At 43.7% G+C, this 16,794-nt stretch overlaps 2 protein-coding genes across 2 annotated transcripts in view; one reads left to right on the forward strand and one right to left on the reverse strand.

The window, feature by feature from the left end:
- Positions 1–298: 298 nt before the first annotated feature.
- TM4SF4 (transmembrane 4 L six family member 4) lies at positions 299–8,414 on the forward strand. The gene is made up of 5 exons (XM_083504620.1): positions 299–717; positions 1,767–1,856; positions 2,681–2,817; positions 4,347–4,533; positions 6,548–8,414. Exons 1-5 carry the CDS (start codon positions 547–549, stop codon positions 6,563–6,565), a joined length of 603 nt encoding a protein of 200 aa, XP_083360746.1. The 5' UTR covers positions 299–546; the 3' UTR covers positions 6,566–8,414.
- Positions 8,415–10,271: 1,857 nt separating this feature from the next.
- Positions 10,272–16,794, reverse strand: part of WWTR1 (WW domain containing transcription regulator 1) — a 95,073-nt gene continuing 88,550 nt past the window's right edge. Inside the window, exon 6 of the mRNA XM_083504464.1 lies at positions 10,272–16,739. Within this exon, the coding sequence (XP_083360590.1) occupies positions 16,555–16,739 (185 nt within the window). The 3' untranslated portion in view covers positions 10,272–16,554. The remainder of the gene's footprint in view (positions 16,740–16,794) is intronic.

Genomic DNA, 16,794 nt, shown 5'->3' on the forward strand with positions numbered 1-16,794 from the left:
TATCAGGGCACTCACCCATGCAAACTTATTGGGGACTCCCTACGAAATCACCTAGGCTTGGCGATGCAATGAAACACTGGTGAATTGTTCATTTTCTAAGTCCATGACTAAGCATTTAAGGGAGGGGGCGGAGGGTCAAAGTACATCATCCAAAATAAGTCTGCATCCCTGAAAAGGGCATTTTCCAATAATCAAGCTCCAAGCCACTGGCTGTCTTGTCCATGCTAGTAAAATATTAACAGAGGTATCTGGTTGTCATGGCAAGATGAGAGGTGGTTCTGGACGTAATCTCATTTGGGGGGTGGAGGGGAGATGCAGAAAAATGAGATCATGACAATGTCGGCATATAAATGATCAGAGCACGAGTTAGCTGGCAGACTGCAACCCCTGTGAAGGAGACCGTACCAAGTGGGAATTGGAGACACAAGTGGATTGGGTTAAAATAAACCAAGAAATTTTTGTCTTTCAATACTAAAGGGATCCAGGGAAAGTTTTATTTCTTTGCTCATTCTTCCCTAGTGGTGCCTGCGCTTTAGTTTTGGAAACATGTGTTGTGGAGGGTGTGCAAAGTGCCTTGGAGGTACTCTCATTCCTCTGGCCGTGCTATGTACCCTTGCTAATATTTTGTTGTTTTTCCCCGGAGGAGAGGTCGAAACCAGTGACCATATTTCAGATGAAGTTTGGTACTTTGGAGGGATCTTGGGTTCTGGTGTACTGGTGAGTAGGACAACGCACTATGTTCTTCTCCTTTTTATTATTGCCTTGAGCTTTACAGTGAGCAGAAATCCGACTACACTATAGGTGTGGTGGACAGTCTGTGTTGGAAATTAGATTGCCAATGCGTTGACTATGCAAGCTGGAAATTCAAACAGATTAACTTGAAAACGAATTGAATGGTCTATTACGAAAGTAGACCACTTGCCTATTATGTTAAAAACAAGACAGACATGTACTGCTGGATTGCCTCTGATAAGTCCATAAGCATTGCTCTGCGAGATTAGACCAGTGTTTCGATTGATGAATGGATATTGATTGATTGATTGATTGATTGATTGAAAGCTTTTATATGCTAATATTTTAAAGATCTTTCTAAGTGATGGAAAACATAAAAAACAATAAACAATATCATTAAAAGAAAAATACAAAATAAAACCAGTAAAAGAGTAGTATAACAGCACATGAAAATAAATAAAAGCAAGAAATTGGGGTATTCAAATGCAAATATCAGGGTCTGATCTTATGGGTCAGACAAAAATATATGTCTTTCCTAGAGGTTTGAAGCAACGAATGGTTGTTTCTTTGTCTATGGCAGAGGGAAGGGCATTCCATAGTACAGGGACAATGACAGAAAATGCCTGTTTTGGGGTCACCACCCTACAATATTCTTGGGCACAGAGTTGAATTTCCTGAGACAGTCTTTCAGGTGACCTGGTCTTACATTCCTACCAGTCCAGCATTACTTAGTTTACAGCAGTAGCCAATACAGCTGAGGTTTCTTAATTAAAATTACTTCTTTGGGTGCTGGGAGACATTTGCAGCTGAGCTTTGTACCTTGTAAAATTTGGAAGTAAGTCCCATGGCACCGATACCTAAATGAAATTTGGTGAGGATTCCACTGTTGCACGACAGTGATCCTGCTGCTTCCTCTGAGAGTAGACCTGCCAGATGCAAATGCTGGGTCTGGAAAAAGACGGTAGACATTTTAGAAGAAATACAGTGATCTTAGGAACGACCGAGCCTCAAAGTGCATTTTCTGTTGTCATCAGATGGTATTTCCTGCTTTAGTCTTCCTGGGTCTTAAGAATAACGATTGCTGCGGGTGCTGTGGTAATGAAGGTTGTGGAAAGAGGTTTGCGGTAAGTATAAAAGCAATGCCCTCCAACATCTCGCTGCCATTCCTCACCCCACCCCTAGCATTTGCCTCCTGAGGCGGCTGCCTTACTCTTATCTAATTATAGGGCTGGCCCTTAGAGAGCCAGTGTGGTGTAGTGGTTAAGAGCAGTAGATTCGTAATCTGGGGAACCGGGTTCGCGTCTCCGCTCCTCCACATGCAGCTGCTGGGTGACCTTGGGCTAGTCACACTTCTCTGAAGTCTCTCAGCCTCACTCACCTCACAGAGTGTTTGTTGTGGGGGAGGAAGGGAAAGGAGAATGTTAGCCGCTTTGAGACTCCTTCGGGTAGTGATAAAGCGGGATATCAAATCCAAACTCTTAACATCACTGAAGCGACTCTCTCAAGGCCAAAGGGTTGAGAAGCTCACTTGTGACTTCTGCCAGCGTAGGATTCGCAAGGGGCAGAAGCTGGTCTGGTGAGGTGGAAACACACAGCAACAGGACTGGCACAAATGCCACTTACTGAGGGGGTGGGGGGAGCAGGGGTAAGATCAGGGTTGTGCGTGTGCACAGGTGGTGCCACTCCTTTCATTCCACTCGCATAGTCCTGGCCCCGACACCATTTATCTCCTGATAAGCAGGAGAGACGTTGGTGTTCCTGGTGCCAGGAGGTTGGTGCTTGAGCCACTCACTCCTGCCCACAGGATTAGGAGAAGTCTGTGGATTTGGATAAGGTGACTCTCTGATGCACCTCCCTGTGCGCCATCTGTGAGTCATCGAAACTGCAAACATGCCAGATGGATTTTTAGGATGGACTTTGGCTTTGACCTTTTGCTCGTTCTTGGCAGATGTTTACTTCCGTAATATTTGCGGCAGTTGGAGTTGTGGGGGCTGCATACAGCTTTGTTGTGTCGGCTGTCGCCATGAACAGAGGCCCTAAGTGTCAGGTAGCAAACAGCACCTGGATGTATCCCTTTGAGAACGGGTAAGATTTTTTTTCAACCTCTGGATAGATTCTCCATCTCTACTGGAAGGGTTGTTGCTTTCTCGTCTTGATCTATAAATTCTGCAGCAAAGGGCTTACCAAATATTATGAGCCGCTGGATGGCCTCCAACCATCAGTGTTCCAAAGAGCAACTTGTAAGGCTGAGCAATCACATTTCGGACTGGCGGTAGGAGTTTTCCTCATAGTCTGGGTGGATAAAGTCAGCAGAGCCTTTTCAGTGGTGGCACTCAAGATTATGAAATGCCTTGCAGCTGGCCCCCACCTTCACTTCTCCCCACACCGGTTAGTTACTAAAGACTATTTTATTCCACCTGGCTTGTATTTTAAGAAGCAGACAATGGGCGGCATCCATAAAATGGTTCCACTAGATGTTTACTTGCACAGTGGAACTTCTCCTCTCCTGTCCCCATCTGCCCTCTTTCCCCCCTCCCCATAAGTCTGCTCCAGAAGGTTGAGGAACAGACTGAAAGGGCACATGAGGAGAGGAAGGGAAAGTTCTGTCATGGGCTACTTTGTTAGAGACCACCCAATGCTTTTAAACATTTTAAGACAGCAAAACCTGTGTCTCTTCCATCCTTGTTTCATAAATTGTAGTGTTTGAAGTTGTAAGGCACCTTGAGTGGCTTTTTTACAGTGCAAGGGTGAAACGAGCCATTCCTATAGGTGGCAAGAAGTTCCAGAGGAGCAGTGCTTACCCAGCTTTGGATTCCTATGAGAGGAAATCATTGGAGCATTACTCCCAATTAATATATATATATTGTTTTCATTTACAAGTGTACTGCTTGAGTCTAGTTGAGGCACAGCTTAAACAGCCAAAGTTCACTGCTCCCATGTCAGAGAGAGACAGCCAGCACCCCAAATACTTCCAGAATCCAGAACTCACTTATTTGTGTGTCTCTCAGTCTCCGTTCGAAGTGCAACCTGCCTCTTATTTCCTTTAACCTACCCAAGACACATGACACACTGCTGAATATTACAGGATAACAATTTGCTTGCATTTTAATGAGAAACTACTTAATTCTGCATATCCTGAAACAATATGCAAACTAAAGCAGCTATCCTTCAAAATTCGCACTTCTCTCTCTCTCTTTTTGCAGCACACTTCTCCAAGGCAAACAATGTGTACAAAAATGCATATTTTACAGGAAAGTGTGCATAAAAAGCATACGTGCTTGAAAATAGCATATAGGAATGCATTATGGTATGGAAAGCGTATTGCCAAAATGTTTATATTAGGAGAAACTGAATACTGTACAAAGATGTGTTTATCGGGGGAAATTTGCACTGAAACGCTGAAGGAGTTTCATGGGGATTAAGAAAAAATTGCTGCAGAAATGTGGAGTGCTGAATTAAAGATTGACCGGGGGGGGGGGGGAATATGAGAAACTGACAGCTAAATTGAGAGGTTTGTCCATTTCTGAAAGTGCTGGCCAGGTGTTGCCTCACAATGATAGCCTTACTGACAGAAATATAATAGAAAATCAATAAACCTTCTTTTTCGGGCACAGGGAGTATCTGACGGACCATAAGTTATGGGAAGACTGCACATTTCCAGAGTCCATCGTGCCCTGGAACTTGACTCTGTTCTCTCTGCTGCTGATAATGAGCGGAGCTCAATTGGTGCTGTGTGGCATCCAAGTTATCAACGGACTCCTCGGAACGCTGTGCGGGGACTGTAAATGTGGATGCTGTGGGGTAAGATGCTTTCGTTGGTAGCAACATGTATGAGCATTCCTGGTTCCTTTCCCCCTTTGCCAAGTGGGCTAACCAGCTGCTTACACTCAAGGCCGGCCTAAGACATTTTGCTGCCCGAGGCAAAGTAGACATACTGAAGCTGACCCAACCAACCATTTGACCTTACTTCGCACTTCCCCTGCGGTAGGGAAACTCTAGCTTGCAGGCCAGTCTTGACCCACACGGATCCTAGTTTCACCTGCAGTGCCTTTCCCCCCTTCAAAACATCACCCACTTGTCAATCAGCTGGCATCACTCTGAATGATGACAGTCCACAGGCAGAGGATGAGTTTCAGTTCTTAAGTTGTGCATGCCAGTTCCTCACAGGGAATTGACTCATGCAGCCAAGGCACCAGGATTTAACTCCCCCCCCCCCACTTAACAGCTGATGAATGGGGGGATTAAATCCTGCTTCCTGGTTGGGGTGGTGGTTGTTTACATTATGCTCAGTTCAACCAGGATTTAGTGAAACCCTTTTCCTGAAGCAGGACGTTGTTTAATTCAGAGCCCGTGATAAAACAATTTTCCTTCCTCCATTTTAGTGACATGTGATTGATGGCCCTGCGAAACTGTCAAATATGGCCCGCAAGGCCAATCTTGATTAAAATATGGCCCATGAAGCTAAAAAAAAGTGGAGGTTCCCCACCCCTTTCTACTAATGATAGAGCCGGCCCTACCTATGGTGTTTGTTAGTATTAACTATGCATTTTCCAATACAAACAAATGCACAAAATGTTCCCCATATGTCTCCCATAGCCTTGAAATTGCAAGGAAGGAGGGGATGAACAAGCTGTTCTCTAATTCCCAGCATACTGTGGACCTTTATATGGGAAGCAGACTTATCCGTCATTTAACAGTTGGAGGGGGTCTTGTCCATGTAGTCCAACCCCTTGTTTGATGGAGAAAACCCAGAGCTAGAGCCTCCCTAAGAAGCAATTGCCTGTCCTGTGCTTGAAGACCTCAAGCAACCACCTTGCTAGGAAATTTGTTCCAGTGTCACACGGCTCTTACTGTCGAGATGTTTCTCCCTTGATGAAGTCAATATGCATTCAGATAGAGGTGATCCATTAGATACACTGTATACTTAAGATTTGGGCTGTGTACACATGGCTGGCTGGTTTAGGGGGAAACTCATCAAAATACAGAATTTTCATAAGGAACAACAGAAAAGATACGGAATAAATATGCACCAATGTCATGTGTACACCACTTTCCAAATTAACTATGGGAGCATAGAGTAACCCCCACCCAAAGAAAGCTTTAAATTAAAAAGCTATAAATTTAAGGCAACCTAGCATAAGAGCCCAAACTATGGACAAGCTGGGAGCTTCAGCTGATGGATTCTCATCCTGAGTAAATTTAGCAGTCATGGAATAAGAAGCAAGGTCCTCTTATGGAGCAGTAAGTGGTTAAAGATCAAGAAGCAGAGAGCAGGAACATATGGGAAAATTCTCCCAAAGGAGAGTAGTGGGGTCCTCCAAGGATCAGTATTTGCAGCCATGCTTTTCACCTTGTTTCTAAATGACTTGGTGCTAGGGGTGAGCATTGAGATGGCCCCTGTTTGCTAATGGCACTAAAGTGTCCCAAGGTGGTAAGGACCAAAAAGGGATTGCAAGGAGCTCCAAAAGGATCTTTCTAAAACGGTTGAATAGGCATTAAAATGCACGTGTGGTTTAGTCTCACTGTAAGCAAGCATAAAGTGTAAGCTGGGGAGGAATAGCAAATATGCACAAGCAGATTTGTTGCAAACTCTCAACAGTCATTTAAACAAAAAACAAAACTCTGCCGGAAGACTTAACAGCATGGGAGCATAACTGGAGGCTGACTGAGAAGTGTCAAAATAAGGCTCCTCCTAGCTTTGCCAAATAGAGGATGAAAGATATGACCAAATATCATGATGAGGATGAGGATGATTAGCCTTTACTCTTGTCAACCAGTGTATAAGAATTCATTTCCCTCTTATCTTTTCTTTTAGGGAGATGGAGCAGTTTAAATATACAGAGACTGCAGAAATCACCTCTTACAAGGCCGAAAATGCCCTGCCAGACCTTGATATGATGGGCCAAGCCAAGTACACGCTAAGCACATCTAGAATGAAGGGTGTTAGAAAGAGCCCTGACGGCATTTTCCCTTCACATCTCCCAATGAGTTTTGCAACTGTTTGGGCTATATAGCAGGGGTGAGAAGAAAATGTCCAGCCCAAGGACCTCGTTCCCTCTTGGCCAACCCTACCAAACCACACACACATGTATGCAGACACATCAGTTGTCCGCCTGACCCTAAAAAGACATTTTAGCCTGTTCCAGTTCTCATTGCTGGACCCGTGGTAGAAATCTTCCTGGAGACCGCAGCTGGGGAAAGAGGCTTAATCTTTCCCAGCTGCCCCCAGCTATGCCCTCCATACTGCAAGAAGGCTTTGTCCAACCCTAACTGCAGTGAGGGAGAGGCAGTGGGAACGGGGGGTGCTGGGTGGGGTGCTTGCAAGAGCAGTGGTCTAATTAGGGTTGCCGTGTAAGGACCTGGGCAGCCTTTTTAAAAAATGAAAAGCCAGCCAGTTGATTTTTGTCTACTTCAATACAACCCCAAAATTAGAATTTCTGGCCTTGAAATGTTGGCAGCCCAGAAGCATCTCCCTGTTCCTCTTTCTCCCCAGCTGGGGGAGTTACTTTTACATGAATACTGACCTCCCTATCACCACTTATAATATAAATCTGGGATGGGGAACATTGTTCAGCCTGAGGGCCATGTTTTATTCTGTGTAACCTTGTGAGGGCCAAACGACAGTGGGTTGAGGGCCAGAGACAAAAGTGGGTGGGGTCAAGAATGTAAATGTCATCTTTGTACAGTTTCTACAGCCACCCCTCTGTCCTTTACTCAGGCGAGTAAGAGGCCTTGTCAAAGGTCCAGGGCACGTTCCAGCCAGGCACAAACAGTAAAGGAGAGTGTGAAGCTGGCCCAGTGAAGGTTGTGGCCTGCAGAGTCCCAAGGGCCAGAGAAAGAGGTCTGAAGGGTCATGTTTGCCTCCTAGGTCTGAGGTTTCCCACCTCTGCTATAATTATGCTGAGTCTTGTTTGCCATGTGGAAAGATGACAACCCCCATGCTTCCAGAACTGAAGCATGACTGTAGACTTCCTGACTGGACTTGGGGTGGCCAAGAGAGCCAATATTTGTATACACCGCATCCCAATGAGGCTTTTGTGCTCCTGATTGCTACATGTCAGGAGAAGTTTAGCAGAGGCAGCTGTGTTGCAGTGAGAAAAGTTGCTGCTGCTGCTCCTTCTTTTGGACATGTCTGTTATAGGCACAGAACCTTCCTTTGAATTGATTTGTTGCTCATAAGGTTGCCAGATAATTTCTGGGCTTGCTCCTGTGCTTCTAAAAGCAGCGTTGCAAAGAACTTCTAGAAATAGCACAGGGATTGGAAAGCTATGGTCCTTTGTTGTCTTCCCTGGTCATGGTCCATGCTGCCAGAAGTTGATGGGAGTAGCAGTCCAACAACATCTGGAGGGTCATAGGTTCCCCAAATGCTAAAGCAGAGGTCTTCTTTGGCATGAGGGTTTAAGTGCTGAAGGAAAGCTTCAGCTTTCTGCGTCTTTGAAGACACGGGAGCAAAACCAAGGGGGAAAGCTGTCAGCTCTGGCCAAGCATATTTGTGAGCTTCTGCTGATTATTAGCAGCTAATACAAATTCTGATGTTATTTTCATGATTGCCCCTGATTTATTTTATGCTCATGGAATTACAATTCTGTGACACAAATATTTCACTGTATATATTAAGACCTTTGTGCTGGGGTGGGGTTGTCTGCATCATATGCAAATAATTAAAGTGTTTTCCAATTTTCTTTTTCGATATAAACTTTGTGTGTGTTCTGAATGTTGCGACTCGGGTTTCTTTTTTGCTGACATTCGGTATCCATCTTTCTGAGAGCACCTCATACCTATGCATGTTTACTTGCAAGTCCCAGTGTCTTCATGGGATGATGACTTTGAGTCTGAAGTTCCATCAACCCTGGTTTCCCATTCAAATTGGTCAGTGTAGACAATACAGAACTAGCTGGTCCAATGATCTGAATCAGTGTAAGGTAGCTGCCTCTGTTCCTGGGTCCCTAATTTTGTTGGCACCACAGGCTCACTGAGCATGGAAAGTTCAATACAGATGTATTGCCAGTTCTGTTTCTCTCCATGGTAGGTCCCCAAACTGGCTGATCTTGGAGTAGATTGGAGGTGGCCTTGCTGGATCTGAAGCCCCTTCATTCACTCAAAAGGCTCCAGGGCTGAACCCACCATCTATGCCAAACCAGAACTGGGATAGTTACTTTCCTCACACTGGTTTCATTGGGGGGTGTAGTGTTTAAAACAAGTATCTGCTAGACCTTTTCCTGGGACAACACACACACACACACACACACACACACACACACACACACACACAATATTCTTGCCCTGCCTGGTGCATGGATGGATGGGAGCATGGATTTGGGAGTAATGGGACTCTCTGTCACTTCACGCACATCCCCCCCAACACGGGATTGCTCAGCCTAACATCAAAGTGGACCACAGAGATCTGATATCTGGAGAAAGCCCATCCTCCTTGTCTAGGGCTCAAGCATGAATATCCAACATCTTCTACAGAAGAATGGGGAAAAGCAACCCATTTTTTAATCTGTTCCAGCATTCGTGTTATGTGGGCAGCTATCCAAGTTGGCAAGCAAAGCACAGAAACAGACCTGAACAGGAAGGTGAAAGCCTGTTGCCTTCAAAAGCAGATTCCGTCAGGTCTCAGGTTTTCTTTGCATGCTTAAGAACCGGGTTATCTGAGGCCACAAACATCTGTAGTCAGAGACTTCTGTCAAGTTCTCAAATCACAAAGGCAGCTAGCAAAACCATTTACAACAACAGTGCCACAAGGCAAATAACCTAGAGCCACCAATATGCTCTCAGAAATATCATCTGAGCAACAATGATCTCAGAAATGCCACATTTTGAACATTTAATTGCAATACAGCTGGGAAGGAAGAAATGTACTGCCCTCTTGTGATAAATAAAAATGAAGTCAATTTTAGCTTGGCAGCATCTTCTGGTGCTTTTCGCTTTCCTGAGTGTTCTACCGCTGGGAATGTACCTTGTTGAGAGCACACGGAAGTCGTTCCAGCTTGAACAAAGCCATCTCCAGGCATGTCTTGATGCATTAGGGAAACAGAAAATAGTATGAACAAGTTCTTTAAGTACATATTAGGTTGCCAACTCTCCTCTCCCAGTCCCATTTTCTGTGCCTTTATGATAGCAACCCATCACGTACAAATTAACGAGATGCTTTCCCCCTCTGCCAGGAGAAACTTCAGACAATTGTTTTAATCGTCATGCTCTCGTTGCTAAAACAGAGGTAGCAGACCTAGTTTCATGCCAAATGAAAGAACCATTATCTTCGTCTTCTTTCTAGTCACAATATACAAGCTCAATTAGAGAAAGGAAGGACTGGACCTCGTTGGCTTTGCATGCCGGACATCTCTGGTAGGCATCGCTAGGTAGTTAAGAAATAAACCTGCCTGTAGCAATAGACAGCAGCAGCTGCCGGTCAGGGTAGGGCAATACCAAGATAAATGAGCCAATGGTCTGATTTGATAGAAGGGAGTTTCCTATGAAGTTCTACCCCCATCCCCAAGAGTGACTGGACGCCATTACATTAACAAGTACATAGATTGGAATTTTAAATCCATTTCTATTTTATTTTATTTTTTTCTTGTACAATATTAAAAGAAATATTTTTTTTTTAAAAAAAAGAAAAACCAGAACCAAACTCTGGATACAACCGTTTGATCTGATTGAATTTTGAAGCATACGCTATGTATGCAAATCATTCTACATTGAAAAACAAATGCTCACACAAGATGGCATATAGCATAACAAACTGATGTAAATAAAATAAAAAAGTATTAAAGTATTAGCACATAACATGGATGTAGTGTATTAAGAAAACTGAAACATGTGTTTCACCACCCATTTCCCTTACTGAAAACAGAGACTTAGTCCCTCCCACCCAACTCTTAAAAAAACAACACAAAAACCGCATTTGTTTTCATGAAGCCTTCTTTCCCAATAGTTACCTTCTAGTACAGCGGTTTTCAAACTTCTGCCTTTAGGGAATCCTTTTTACGTTGGCTGAGGGACTCTGGCAAACCTGCTACATAACCCCTAGTTGCTGCAGAGGATTTTGGGGAAACATTCTAGGGTGTAAACTCAGTGAACACGGGGCACAGACTAGGCCTGTTGGACCTCATTGCCACTTAACATGACCCGAGAACAAACCCTAGAACTCCTCCAATACCCCTCTGTTACAGGGGGAGGGAAACGGAGGATTGAATTTTTGACTACCCTTCCATCCCAGTTGTCTTTCAAGAAGCTTCCCTCATAATGACCCTGAGATGTAGGTTAGGCTGGCCTAAGGCCACCCATGGTGCTTCACAGCTCACCAAAGACTCCTGAGCAAGCTTAGCAGTCAAGGAATAAGACGCAAAATCCCCTTGTGGATCAGGAATTGGTTAAGTAACAGGAAGCTACTAGCCATGATGTCTGGGCTTTCTATCTGCGCAGTCGGGAGGCAGCAATGCTTCTGAATACCAGTTGTCGGAAACCACAGGAAAGGAGAAGGCTCTCGTTCTACTCCCTGGTTCCTCATAAGCACCTGGTCGGCCACTGTGAGAACAGGACGCTGGACTAGATGGGCCACTGACCCGATCCAGATGGCTATTATTAAGCTCTTATGAAGCAGGGAGAAAGAATAGATGGACAGGTTTTCCATATGGAAGGATGTAGGAAGTGGTGTCCTCCAAAGATCATATACAATCTAGAGTTAGGAGTGAGCAAGTGAGATGGCCTAGTTTGCTGATGATATTTAAGTGTTCAGGGTGGTTAAAAAAGGTGTGTGTGTGAAGAACTCCAAAAGGACCACTCCACACCAGTGTGGTGTAGTGGTGAAGAGCGGTAGTCTCGTACTCTGGGGAACCAGGTTCATGTCTCCGCTCCTCCACATTCAGCTGCTGGGTGACCTTGGGCCAGTCACACTTCTCTGAAGTCTCTCAGCCCCACTCACCTCACAGAGTGTTTGTTGTGGGGGAGGAAGGGAAAGGAGAATGTGAGCCGCTTTGAGACTCCTTCGGGTAGTGATAAGGTGGGATATCAAATCCAAACTCCTCCTCCGTGGTAAGATGCCAAATGCAATTCAATGTAAACAAGTGGAAAGGCACAAAAACGTATTAATTTCACGCATTTCCTCGTAGGGTCTGAACTGGAGCAGGACTATGGATTCATAGTGCATAGCTCCATGAAAATGTTGACCCAGTGTGTGGCAGCTGTGAAGAAAGCAAATTCCATGCCAATAGGTCAATAGGAAATGAAATGAAACTTGCCATTATAATAGTGCTGCTACCTCAAAAAGGTTGGGAAAAGTTCGAAAGCCTTGGAAAAAGTTCAGAAAAGGGCAGCCGGTACGATCAAGATGATGGAGCAACATCCCACCGGGAAAGGTTACAGCATTAGAGACTTTTTAGTTTGCAAGTAAGAGGTGACATGATAGAAGTGCACAGTATGGAGAAAGTAGATGGGGTCAAGTGCTTCTCCCTGTCTCCTAACACTTGTGGACATACAACAAAGATGAATGTTGAAAGATAAGAGAAAGCTAAAACTATAAAATCCGCTCCCACATGCGGCAGTGATGTCCATCAACTTGGATGGCTTTAAAAATTTAGGCAAATTCATGGATAAAACTATCAGTGGCTACAAACCCCGATGTTCTGCCTCCGAAATCCAGTTGCTGGAAATCGCTGGAGGGGAGAGTACTGTTGCTCTCAAGATTTTGCTTTCCTGTGGACATCTGGTTGGCCACTGTGAAAACAGCTTTCTGGACAACATGGTCAACTGGACTGATCCAGTAGGACAATTCTTCAGTTCTTATGGCTGAGTGGGGGTTTGAACCTTCGTCTCCCGAGTCCTAGTCCAACACTCTAACCTCTACGCTGCGTTGGCTCTACACGCAAGGTGGCAGGCCTTCTCTCTTTCATGCTGGGTCATCCACCATTACTTATGGTCTCATTGAGGAGCTCCTGAAAGGTACCCCAGGCTTCCCTTTAGCGCCGTTTGAAAACCACTGCTTTTAATAGCACAACTGGGTGACAAATTATAATCAGCACCTCACAATCTGCATATAAATCAGCATTTACATATGAAGTCACTCGACCTTTCGGATCGACTCGGTGCCACTCGCATATCCGTTCATTGTCGATACAAGTAGTGTAGTGTAAAAAAAATTAAAATTGGGTTTCACAAGCGAAAAGTCACATGTCAACGTTTTGTCAAATAATTAACAATAGATTCCACTAGAAACAAGGCTGCCTGTGTCTGCAAGCCTTTTTTAAAGTTAAAAAAAAATATTTGAAAAGAGGGCTTCAATGAAAGCCCCTGTTCTCTCCCCCATCCCTAAAACACACACACACACTTCTCTGAATATTAGAACAACACCCCCCTCAAAATCTTCACTATCGTTTGATTCATTACTTAATTTTTTAAAAAAACAAGTTTCTGGCAGTTGTTTTACAATAGTAGTTAATGTTTTAACTGCAGCTTTCACCATAGCATAACACACACTGCCTTTTAAAATCACAGTCACAGGAAACCAGAGGTTGTAGAAGCCCAGAAGGTCCCCCTCTCAGGCCTGATTCTCAGCTCTCACAGTATAGCTCTGAATGAGACTCCCCCACCCACTGGTGGCCTCCAGACACTGCAGGACTCCAGCTCCCATCAGCCTCAGCCAGCCTGGCTGATGCTCAGGGATGACTGGAGCAAACATCTGACAGCCCCGAGGATGGAGAAGGTTGCTCTAAACTCTCCAGTGGAGATACTCCTTATTCTACAATCCTAAGCGTGTCTACTGGAAAGTAAATAAGCCCCACTGAGTTCCACAGGACTTGCTTCCAGGTAAGTGTGCTTAGAACTGCAAACTTAAACCAAGCATACTTTCCTAATCAAAATGTGCCCCTCTTCACTTTCAGCTGCTTCAGACAAGAGGGAAGTGGAGCAAAGAACAGCATAATTCCTTTCTCCCAGGTTTTCCCATGTTCACAGCCCCCTGTCCAAAGATCTGGAGGTGCTCCAATAATAAAATGAACATCTCCATCGACTTCTATGGAGGAGTTCGCTCTGCTGGGTCAAAGGGATGCAGGGATGGAGATGTCCCATCCACAGAAATGAATGGGAAAGACCTTGGTGCATACCATGTGGTTCACATACAGGATATGCTGCTTTTAAATGAGGTTTGTTCTAGAAATGGCACCACTTGTCCTGAATTTTGCCTCCCTTATAATCTTTGGGATGGTATCCATGGCACAAAGCAATACATTAATTATCCTTGCTGTTGCAACCTCTGACCCGGAATTTCTTGAGGACCTCCTCTGCCACCAAGTTCCTTCTCTAACCTGACCCCCGCTTTATACAGATGTGAACACTTTCTGGGAAATGAGCGAAGGGGATTTCCATAGCTTGTACTCCCTGAAACAAATTGTCGGTGGGTATTTTGGATATACAAACCGGCACGTGAAGTCCATTCCCCTTTTCCTATGGCCAATGAAAATTTGGAGCTGGTCTTTCAAGTCTAAACTTATGCGGTCAGATCCCCACCCCCATGGATAAGCCAGCCCCCAGATCTTATCTTGGATGCAGCAGGGAACCATGGGGTTGTTTTCACATATTGTAAGTGAGCACAGAGCCCCTAACTGGAGAACAATGATTTACATTAGATTTGGAGCTTGCCCTGGATATTGTCTGCTTTCTGAGCATTTTCAGCCCCCCCCCCCAAAAAAATACTAAGAGAATAAACACCTTAGGACCGCCTTTGCATTTTATGGCCGATATCTATAAATAATAGGAAAACCCAGGGTCAGTGTTTGAAGATGTGCTTTCTACTTTGTTAATAACCAACTATATATGGTTAGCCAGCCAAGGAGAGAAAAGCCCTTTGAAAGAAGGGCACAGGGAATGCCCATTACCTGAAAATATACTCTGTGGGTGCAACGATCTGCTAAAAGGAACGAAACTCACAAATGCCTATCTTTCTACCTGTCTTCTCACCCACCCTGGCTCTATGAGTCAAATAATGAACTTTTTACCTTTCATCATCCACATCTTAAAATATTTATAATAATAATAGTAATAATAAACCTAACCAGCCTGGTGCTGTCAGATCAGCTACCTTCAAGCAACAATTCTCCCATAAGGTAGTATTCACAGGTATTGATTTGATCAGTGGTGGTTCCACATATAGTCAGTTTCCCCGACCTGCACTTCTAAACACTCCAGCACTGCTATTTCCCGTTACAACCATTCTCCTTCCAAGCCCAAATTCTGACGACTTCAACCTCCCCACCCATTTCACCTGCCTTTTTTCTTCAACTAGTCCAAAGAGAGGGGTGAGCAGAGGGGACCCATCCACTGTCCAACATTGTGCTATAGCATCCCTTCGCCAAGCCGGTGCCTGCCAGATGTTTTAGACTAGAATTCCCATCAGCCTCAGCCAGCATGAGCTGGCAAAGGTTAGTATGCTACAGCAATGGTTTCTTACTCTTAAAACTAATGCACAGCAAAGTGCTATGCCTCTTGCCTGCCCTGCCTATTGCGTATTAAGAGGCTTGCACGAATTATAATGCCTTCTATAAAAAGATGATTTTTTTCAATATAAAAAAGCTTAAAATTCATAATTATAAATAATATCAGTTAAAAATACTTAAGGATCTCAGGACGTCATTTGCATTTCAGGGGAAGTGGAGATTGAAGTCCTTGATGCATTCTCAGTCCCACATATCAAGCTGTTTTTAATAAAGCAACCCTATATATGAATATTATAGGTATGGAGTACAACATGTATAGTGCCTTGTGTCCCATTAAGTCAAGAATAAAAAAAAGCCATTGGGTAAAGAATCCTCAGCAACTTTGCCAGGCTGACAAATAGATGCTGACTTATCACTTATATAACGTGAGACTCCTGTTTCTAGCTTCTTTAAAATTTCAACGACAAAATAATTACTAAAAATAAAGAGAAGATAATGAGGCTTTACAAAATTAATTCTTACTGCATTCAGAAGTGTCAAACTTGTGCCGTATTTTTATCCTGAATTTTGGAGGGGGAGAAAACCATGTTCTGTTGCAGAATTGTAGTGAATATTAAGTAGCTACATATAAAGTGTACTTCTTAGGAGGGAAAACACTTTCATAATCACATTTTTAGTGTTTTATATATATATATGTCTGTGCGTGTGTATATATAAAATGGCAGCAATTAGTACCAAACTGGTCTATTTTACAATATTGTAGTAGTGTAAAAAAAAAATTGTAATTAAAACATTTCACCTACAAACCATTCAATAATATATTGTGGGGGTGAGGTGGGGAGGAAATGCAAATAGTACTGTTTGTGTATTTGCAAAAAAAATCTGTTTTCCATACAGCACAAGTTCACTTTTAAAAATGCAATGATTTTTAAAGCTCAAGTTATATAAGATGAGAAGCATTTGGTACTATTGTCATAAATACAGCTGTAGAACTGCACTCAACTTGATAACGTGCAGGATTTTTGGAACTAAGCTGCCTTCTTACAATCTAAAGCTTCTTCTGGTCAGATTTATTTTCTTTTCTTATTATTTGCTAAACTTTGTTGTGTGTAACTGATGGCTGTTAAGTTCAGCTATGCACCAAAAGACAAAGAGAACCGCTCATATGTAACTAAAGAGGAAAGGTTATAGATGCGTGTATATAAGCAGCTCTATCTATATATTTCATACTTAAGTTACTGTCAGTGAAATCTAGACCGAGATTCACTGATTAAAAGGGTCTCGCAGACGTCGGTAAGGCACCAAGGATGGCTAACTGAGAGGCTTGAGGATGCTCTGCCCTTATTTTTTGTTTTGCTAGGAGGAAAAGAAAACGTTGCATTATCAGTTACAGCCAGGTGAGAAAGGGCTCGTTTTTGTTGAGGACCGATTCTACATCGTTGAGAATGGGGATCAGGTCTTCAGATTCCAATGTCCCAAGGTCAACGTTTGTTCCTGGAAGACAGTCAAGGAAGTCGGGGAAACGGGTCTGTGGTGGGTTGATATTCAGGGGAGTCTGTGCTACATTATCTCCTGCAAAAGAAGAGAAGGAATCAGTGAGGTGGGAGCTTCTTAACCAGGGAATTAT

The sequence above is a fragment of the Podarcis liolepis genome, assembly GCF_965112155.1.
Source record: "Podarcis liolepis genome assembly, chromosome: 5".
NCBI lineage: Eukaryota > Metazoa > Chordata > Lepidosauria > Squamata > Lacertidae > Podarcis > Podarcis liolepis.

Bases quoted from the DNA above. Each gene is read 5' to 3' on its own strand.
- TM4SF4 (XM_083504620.1), top strand. From the start codon at position 547: ATGTGTTGTGGAGGGTGTGCAAAGTGCCTTGGAGGTACTCTCATTCCT. The intron at 718-1,766 runs GTGAGTAGGACA...TGTTGTCATCAG, and splicing joins TCTTGGGTTCTGGTGTACTG to ATGGTATTTCCTGCTTTAGT. The intron at 1,857-2,680 runs GTAAGTATAAAA...CGTTCTTGGCAG, and splicing joins GTTGTGGAAAGAGGTTTGCG to ATGTTTACTTCCGTAATATT.